General features: G+C 59.0%; 1 protein-coding gene across 1 annotated transcript; it reads left to right on the top strand.

Annotated features, from left to right (window-relative positions):
• The first annotated feature begins 334 nt into the window (after positions 1-334).
• Positions 335-7,798, top strand: MRPL23 (mitochondrial ribosomal protein L23). The gene is made up of 5 exons (XM_063093850.1): positions 335-407; positions 2,169-2,291; positions 3,443-3,525; positions 4,130-4,203; positions 7,537-7,798. Exons 1-5 carry the CDS (start codon positions 391-393, stop codon positions 7,705-7,707), a joined length of 468 nt encoding a protein of 155 aa, XP_062949920.1. The 5' UTR covers positions 335-390; the 3' UTR covers positions 7,708-7,798.
• Positions 7,799-8,672: the final 874 nt, after the last annotated feature.

The following is an 8,672-nucleotide window of genomic DNA, read 5'->3' as shown; positions in this document are numbered from 1 at the left end:
GCGGGAGTGCGGAGTCGGGGGCGGGCTGGGAGTTGGGGGATGTGGGCCCGGGGTACAGAGCCCTGCAAGGCTGGGGGCGCGGGGCGGGCGGCAGGCGCTGTGTGCGGGGCCGGACGGGGCAGTGCGGGGCCGTGCGGAGGCGTGCGGGGGCGTGCGGGGCCGTGTGGGTCTGTGCGGGGGCGGGTCTGTGCGGGGGGCGTGGCAGTGCGGGGCCGTGCGGGAGCGGGGCCGTGCGGGGCCGTGCGGAGGCGTGGCCGTGCGGGGCCGTGCGGGGCCGTGCGGGCGCCGCGGCCTCCGGAAGCGAGGGGGCGCTGTGCCAGCGGCGGGCGGGCTGCGGGCGGACGCGCTGCTCATTCTGACGCGCGGGTTCCCGGAAGCGCCGCGGCCGCCATGGCGCGGAACGTGCTGTGAGTAGGGGTCCCCGCCCCCGCCGGCGAGGCGCCTTCGCAGTGTCACAAGCAGACCGACCCACACGGCCCAGGGGGCGGCCGGGGCGGGGCGGAGCAGCTCTCCGCGCGCGGGGCCTTCGCGGTCGGGTACCCCGGGGGAGGGGACCGGGGGCCGCCGCACCCTTCGCGCTCAGGGCTGGGCCCGCGCTTGTCCGCGCACCTGCAGGGCCGCAGCCTGTCACCGGGGCACTCGGGGGCCCCTTGGGAGGCCAAGGGTTGTCCTGAACCCGTGGGTAAAGCGAGGCAGGCCCTGCACGCCCCTGGACCCCCCCCCCTCCTTGCCTGCCGGGCGCCGGGGGAGGCCAGGACCGCGCCCAAGACGGGCTCCCTTGGCACACAGAGGAGACCTGCCGCGCAGGCCCAGCGGCGACGTGGTGTCCGATTACGGGACACCCCGGTAGATGTCCTCACCACTGGGAAGTGCTGCAGGAGCCTCCTCCCCCAGACCCCCGCAGCCATGAGCCCAGTCGCCTTCAGGACGGGGCAGCCCCAGCTCCTGCCCTGGCCCTGCAGGAGCACCCCGCACGGGCCTCTGAGCACCCCCTTCCGTGGTGCTCTCCAAGGGCCACGGGCAGTGCCTCGGATTGGTCACCAGAGGTGCGGGCGAGACCCCTGGGCAGCCCCCTGTTCCCACCTAGGCTCTCACAGACCCTGCGCTCCCCCTGAGACCTGCAGACCTCGAATTCCTTCTGGCCCTGGGGCTTAGGCAGCTGCCTCCCCCAAACTAGAGCGAGCCAGGTCCCGTAGGCCTAGAGAAAGCCAGGGGGTGCCGGGTCTGGGGGACATGAGATGACTTGGGTGGAGGTTCTGCATGATTGTCACGTGGCCTGCCAGCCCAGCCCGAGCAGGGGTCCAGTTGACAGTGGCAGGCAGCAGCCTCCCATTCCTCTCCCGTGCTCTCCCCAGTTCTGGGGGTTTTGGCATGGGGGGAGGTGATGTGGTCAACTTGTAGCTAGTGAACTGAATCACAATTTATTGAAAACACCATTTTTTTTTTTTTTTTTTTTTTGTGACCGGTAAAGGGATCGGAACCCTTGGCTTGGTGTCGCCCACACCGCGCTCAGCCAGTGAGTGCACCGGCCATCCCTATGTAGAATCCGAACCTGCAGCCTCGGCGCGCCCAGCGCCGCTGCACTCCCAGCACAGCGCTCCCGAGTGAGCCACCGGTTCGGCCCGAAAACACCATTTTTAATTACCCTGAGCCTACTTAGCCTGTGTCCTTCATTTCCCGAGGACTGAGGACTTTCCTACCCTTTGGGGGATATAGAGATGGCTTGTCTGCCCACACTGTAGCAATACTATCTGCCTCCACCTCTCCTGAGCAGCAGGTGAGGTGCCTGGCCTGCCACAACTGGGGTCTGTCTCCTGGCAGGGATTGGTGCCCCAAGTCACAGGATAAGCATATCTCTGAGCCTCGCCACCAGCCTGTTTGTTTCTGGAGTCCTTCATCAGTCCTTTCTAAAGGCCAGCCTTGTGGGTCAACAGCCCACACTCCCCAAGTTGATGCTGGGGATTGGGGAATTGGCCACCACGCTGGGCAGACCCATGCGGTCAGGAAGGGCTGTTGGGATCTCCGTGTCCCCAGCGATGACTGCAAGTAGCTGCCCACTTCCTTGTCTGCCCTTGGTGAAGTGCATGGACACATGGGGCCTACGGGGATGGCCTCTCAGGACCCCCATGCCTGAGTGTATGACATGGACCCGAATCTCTCCTGAACAGATACCCTCTGTACCAGCTGGGCGGCCCCCAGCTCCGTGTATTTCGAACCAACTTCTTCATTCAGCTGGTGCGGCCGGGCACTGAACAGCCCGAGGACACAGTGCAGTTCCGGATCCCCATGGAGTAAGCACAGAAGGAATTCAGGCTGGGGGTGCCTCAGGGGCTTGAATCCTGGCACATTCCCTGACTCAGCTCACGAGGTCGAGGTCGGCTTCTTCCCGTCTGCAGGCTCCTCAGGCAGCCCTGCTCAGCAGGCGCTGATGGGTGCCTGTTGTTTGCAGAGACTGGGGAGCGGGGGGCTGCTCCTGGCAGGCTTCTTGGCTGCACCCTGCAATCAGGGAAGGCTTAAGCCAGAGCCTGAGACTTGGGCTTGCTTCCTTGCCCTCATCTTTGTTGAATCCTTGCCTCAATCCTCTTCCCAGGACAGGCGTCCCATGAGGCTGAGTGGGAGTGTGCTGCGATTCACTGAGCTGCCCAGGGTCCCTTCCCAAATGCCGGTCCTTGCACTGCATGCTGCAGACTGCCAAGTTCTCTGTGCTGCTTCATCTTTAGGGAGATATTTAGTCCCCCCAAACAAAACTAGGACTGGCTCTGAAGTCTCAAGATCCCAGGTCACCCACTCAGGATGGGGTTCGGGTAGGTCGGGGCAGCCGTGCTTGTTCTGCAGAAGCCGAGGGTCAGCACCATCCAGCCTTTACAGATGAGGGCTGGAGAGGCCTAGGACCTGAGTTTGCAATGACATTAAGGCTCTGCTGAAAAGGGAATGTGGGCTTCACCCACCCAATCCTGGATGGTCCTTTCTAGGAAGTGCCAGAGGAAGTACTGTTAGTCCTTGTAGCAGGTCTGTAGCTGCAGGGCAGGCCTCACCCTAACACTGCAGACAGATCGGCAGGCGCAGGGCTGGCTGGGCACCCTGGCAGCCAAAGGGATCTCAGAGGCCGTCACTTCCCCTTGTGGGAGCTGTGCCAGGAGCTGGGCCCCTGGTGAGCGTGGACTGGTGGGGAGGGGCCATCGAATAGACCAAGTGATGATATAGCAACGGCCCTAGTAGGGGGTGGTTCAGTCCCTCTGTCACCCCAATCGTGGAGTGTCTGAAAGGAGGAGAGAGTGCTGGGGCCCTTCACCCCTTGGCAGACATCGTGGGTGAAGGAAGGCGCTCCCCTCACCCATGCCTTGGCCCAGCCACCTCTCACCCTGGGTTGGGGGGGTTGTCTGGCCAGGTGTTTCTTATCTTAGCCTGGTTTGGACTCCTTTTCTTTCTCCTTCACCCCCAGGATGACCAGGGTGGACCTCAGGAATTACCTTGAGCGCATTTACAACGTGCCCGTGGCTGCCGTGCGGACACGGGTGCAGCACGGTGAGTGGGCATGCTAAGGGCTGGGCACTGCCCGCGTGTGCACAGACGCCCCCACCTGCCGAGCTGCAGCCTTACAGCCACTCAGTGGGGTCTCCTGACTTGGTACATGAGGAAAACTGAGGCACGGAGGGGCTTGGGGTGACTTGCGGGGTCACTTGGTGCTTACGTGACAGAGCCAGGTTTGGAACTCAGGCAGGCTGGCCCATGGTTTGCCCTGAGCACTGCCTCCAGCCCACCAGGACCACCTCCCCATTTGCTTCCTGTGGTGCCTCTGTCTCCCTCACTCCTTTCCTGAGTCCTTGCTTGTGCCCCTCCCACCTCGTGAGCCTGCTGTGCTGGCTCATTTCTCTGAGAAATCACCTTCCTGAGTTATTTTAGACACAGTTGAATTTTTAACAGAGCAAAGAGGTTCATTTTAGTGGCAGTAGTCTCTGAAGCTGTAACTGGTAAATTGGATAGTGCCACTCCTAGGGTTGGGCATGCAATAATTTGTAGATTAGCAGTTCTGCCACATTGCCACCTCTTTCTAGAGAGGGGTTTGTGGATTCACTGGACCCCTCGTGCTCAGCAACCAGCCCTGTGCTTACTTCCTTACTTCCAACAGGCTCCAGCAGGAAACGGGATTACAGAAACGTAAGAATAAAGAAGCCAGACTACAAGGTCGCCTACGTGCAGCTGGTGAGTGAGCAGCCCCAGGGCTCGTCCCAGCTGTGTCCTGGGGGATCCCTAGAGGGCAGGATCTCAGCTCACAGCGTGAGGCCAACCTTGTCCAAGGGCACTTGAGCAGACAGGCACAGAGACATCTTGAGGCATTCATGGCGGGTCGGGGAGGTTGTGATTTTGGAGTTTAATGTGCTGTGGGCAAAGGTGGGCCCGCCCCAGGCTGGTGTCAAGCATCAAAGCCCACCTGCCCCTGGAGAGTTCATGCTTAGACAGACCTGGAGACAAAGTTTAATGCCCTGGGGGCAAAGGCCACTGCAGAAGAGTCCTCAGTTTCAGAGTCAGTCCCATCCCCCTGCACTGCATTGAGGACTCCAGCACGTTCCCCCATGTTCTCCATCCCTCTGTGTGTGGCAGGAGCCAGGGTCTCTGGGGGAGAAGGGCCCCACACCACCTGAGCCTGTGTGTACTGATGCCCATACTTGTCGGGAGTGAGACCCACATTTTCAAAGCCTCTTTGGGCTCTTCGTTTTCAGTCCAAGGTGAACCCTGACACGGGTTCAGTCTTCCCTTCTCAAATGTGCTCTAGACCAAGAGAGCCAGCAGCCAGGCTGGCGGGGCTCCTGCTCCTCTGACCTTGGCGGCCAGCCTGGGACGGCATTGCCTCTGTGGGATCTTCCAGGGAAGGTCCACTCAGCAGGGCCCATTAACTGGCCCCCCACTGTTTGAAACCTGCGGGGGGCAGGGGGGGGCTTCCTCCAATTTCTTCAGTTTCAGTGTAAACAGCCCCACTGGGGAGGGCCCTGCGGCCCCTGGCCGCTAGGTGGCAGTGGTGCTGTTATGGAGACGGCCTCGCGGGCCAGCAGGCCTCTTTTGGGAATTAGGAGGCAGTTTGTTCAAGCCTGGGTTAGTGTGGGGCTCTTCTGAAAACAGTCACATTCGTTGTTCTAAGCAGGGGCCCCCGTGATTATGTGGCTTAATATTTGCTGTGCATAAAGTCAGCCAATCCAGGTGGAGAGCGCAGCCGTTGGCCTGATAAAGGCTTCTGTGTGTGGGTGTTAAAGCGGCCTGTCTGTCTGTGCTGTGGCATGCGGGGCGACATCCTATGTGCCGCCATTAGCCCCGAGTCACTTCAGAGGTTAGCTATAGTTACAAGTGGCTTTTGAGCCATCCGAGCCCTTACATTTTTCCCCGGGCCCCACCCCCTCATGAAAACTGAACTCGGCCGCGCTTAGATCTGTGTGCAGCTGCTGTGAGGCTCGGCTTTCTTCCCTGTGAAGTCCAGGCTGCCAGAGATAAGCAGGGCAACTGGGCGCCCCCAGGGCCCCTGCTGGGCATGGCTCCTCCGTTCCAAAATTAAAATTTGTAACGGGTTCCTTCCCGCCTTCCTGAACTATAGCAGATTTTTGTGCAGCCAACTGCCCGGGGCGGTGGGTCCCCATCCCCCCTTGAGGACCTAGGGACTCCCAGTGGTCCCTTCTCCGGTGGCTTCCTCTCTAGTAACAGCCCATCGTGAAGCACACAGAGGGTCAATCAGAAAGACACATTAGATTATTGAGTTTAGTTTGAGTTAGCTGCTGTGGAAAGGCTGGTCCCACATGGTGGGAGTCCCACATTTTTTCGCTGACAACCTGGTAAACATCTTTTTGGCCCTCAGTCCTGGTGGGAGCTGTAGTGAGCGCCTCAGTTACCCACAAAACAAAAAGAGCATTGACTGGCTTCCTCGTGGAGACTCGTATTTACACAGAGCGGGGTTTGAATGAAGGGATCACACAGCCCTGCCCGGGCAGGCCACGTCCCCTCCAGGCCAGGCTGCTGCGGCCACAGACAGTGGCCCAGAAGGCTCCTGGGGAGCACTGAGCTCAGGGCCGGCTCTTCACTCCTCACTATGACATTTTCCTCCTTTCCTGTTCTTTGCTATTTTTCTCTATCCTGTTTGGAAGAATTGAGGATTTTCATTTTTAAGGTACCAGGTGAATTTCTCTAGAAAAGGGGAATCCCCAGGGAAGCCATACTGGGCACCCACAGATGGCTTTTGTCTCCTGTGAGGAACGAAGAATCTCTCTCACCAGCTTCCTCCGTGTTTTTCCCCAGCTATTGCAAATTGCCATCTTTGTGTTTATACTTTCAAATGTAATTTTGGGTTCCCCTGCCTCAGAAAACTAGCAGAATCACCTCGACATATTTAACATAAATCCCACAATCTGGACAATCAGCCCTGTATGTAAACTATTGCCCTTCAGTATTTTAAAAAAGGGGGGAAAAGTTTGAAATGTGTAAGATAATCCCCCTCGGGCGGGCTACCAGCACACACAGCCGCAGGCTCTCCTGGCCAGCCGCTCTGCGCCGTGCGATCAGAACGTGTAAACCCTCCGTTCTCAGGGTGGAGTCTGTGGGCTGCTGCAGATCATACTTGGCTGCCTGCCCAAATCAAAATTTCTGTACAAAACAACAAGGATCTGCAAGAGCCAAGTGTGCTTTACTGATATTCCTTGTTCAAGTCTTCCAGGTACAGACTCTGCCCTCTACACTTCTTTACCTGTCTGGAAATGGGGGGCAGCTGCCAGCCCCTCTTTCCTCCTTCTCTGTCCCCACCTATCTTTCGAGCAGCTCAGTAATACCTAGAAAATAAAATGGCACCCTGTATTTGCTCAGGTCCCCAAAGAACAGTATTTCCTCCTGCTCAGTGACAGAGGGGCGCCTACGATGCCCCGACCCATGTGCTTGGAAGGCTGGGCTGGGACTTGGCCGATACTGACACAGCCTGAACTTTCAGTGAAAGACGTAAAACCAGTTAATTTGCAAAGCCGGTCTTGATTTATAGACTGCTGCATATGTACGTTTCTCTGCACATTGTGTGCATTTTATTTGCCAGGCTCTGAGCCAGGAGGAGGGGGAGCCTTTAATGTGGGTGAAAGCCGTTAGGTATCTGGGTGGGAAAGTTTCAGTGTGGCACCAGACGCCATTTGTGTCATATTTTTCTGTGCCTCATTCCTGCCCCCAGTTCCACCAGGCTGTCCCCGCGGTCATGAATGAGTGCTTTGCTGGGATGCTTTTAATGAGCCTGGGACTGGTATAGACAGCAGTGTGAAGAGATAATGTCCATGCAAAAGGGCATTGTCCCAGAGTAATGGCTCCTGCTGCTAGATAGAGGCTGGAGGTCTGGCCGGCCAGCACATCTGTCTTCCAGGCGGGGACGCGGCTCCAGAGACACTGACCGTGCATCAGTCCTCTACAGCGAGGGTCAAGGGTCGGGCCGGGTACTGGTCTTGAGCAGTTCAAGCAGGAGTGCGAAGGTGTAGCCCCAGAGAGTCTGGCCGCTCTGTGCTGCAGCCTTGTCCTCTCCTGTAGGCCCATGGACAGACCTTCACGTTCCCAGATCTGTTTCCCGAGAAGGAGCAGAGCCCTGAAGGCGGCTCTGCCCACGATGCCCAGAGCATGCTCCTGGAGCAGGAGCAGCAGCAGCAGCGGCAGCATGGTGACCCCCGGCGTGGCGGCATCCCTGACTGGTTCAGCCTGTGATAAGGCCCCCTGTGGGGACACAGGCCCCTGGTGGTGCAGCCACAGAGCAACTCTGACAGTCCAAATAAAAGTCCTGTTGTGTGGGAAAGAGCCGGAAGCTCTGTTTCCTCTGTTCTTGGGCACTGGGCCTCAGACATGCAGCCGTGGCCTCCCCTGCAGCAGGGCAGCCCCTGCGGCCCTGGTGCGGTGGGCAGCCTGGGTTTGCTCTCCCTGGAAGCCATGGCTGCACCGTGCGTGGAATCTGGGCAGTGGGTGAGGCCAGAAGCTGGTCTGGTCTCGTGAGTTTGCAGGGAGCAGGGACAGCCTCACACAGGCTAGGAGTGCCATTTTAGTTAGGGAATGAGACACACAAGGGAAAGCACTGGGAGAGGCCACGTTTAAAGCTTGAGTTCAGAGTGCTGGGAGGAGGGTTAGCATGAGCACAGGCAGACGGTGCTGGGTGGGGGCATGTGCTGGGCCCAGACTGGGCGTGAAGAAGAGCCACCAGGTCTGCCTCCCTCGGGGAGCGAGCCCTGTCCAGGCCTAGTGGAAGGAGAGCCAGAGATCAGAGCAAAGCTGGGGCCGGGGCAATGAGACAGGGAGGACGGTGACTCAGATCAGGCATGGTCAGCCATCACTTCAAAACTGAAGTTTTATGGATTTCGCAGCCCTGTGCAGAAAAGACACATTGGGAAAGGAGAGTCTGGTCAGCGATGCCCGGGGCCCATGGTGTCCTGGTAACCTTGGCTGGGGCCCTTGTTCCCGGGCCTGGGTGTGCAACCTCCTCTCCTAGGCAGCTGCCGCTCCCAGCCCCAGGCCCATCCTCTGGGGCGGGGCAGGCTCATGCAGTGTCTCTTCCTGGACTTTATCTGGGTGGGCTGGCCCATCTTATTGCTTCAGTGAGGCTGGATGGGGCAGCTGGGGCAGCCCCACACCCCTGGACTGGATGTGTGTGTGACTTTTGGTTTCGGTCATGTTTTACCTTG

Source organism: Cynocephalus volans, chromosome 4 (genome assembly GCF_027409185.1).
Source record: "Cynocephalus volans isolate mCynVol1 chromosome 4, mCynVol1.pri, whole genome shotgun sequence".
Classification (NCBI taxonomy): Eukaryota; Metazoa; Chordata; class Mammalia; order Dermoptera; family Cynocephalidae; genus Cynocephalus; species Cynocephalus volans.
The sequence above is the reverse complement of the archived record's forward strand: the minus strand, read 5'-3'. Positions and strand labels throughout refer to the sequence as shown.

Coding starts and splice junctions, on each gene's coding strand:
- MRPL23 (XM_063093850.1), top strand. Junction 2,292..3,442: donor CAGTTCCGGATCCCCATGGA/GTAAGCACAGAA, acceptor CTTCACCCCCAG/GATGACCAGGGTGGACCTCA. Junction 3,526..4,129: donor GCGGACACGGGTGCAGCACG/GTGAGTGGGCAT, acceptor TACTTCCAACAG/GCTCCAGCAGGAAACGGGAT.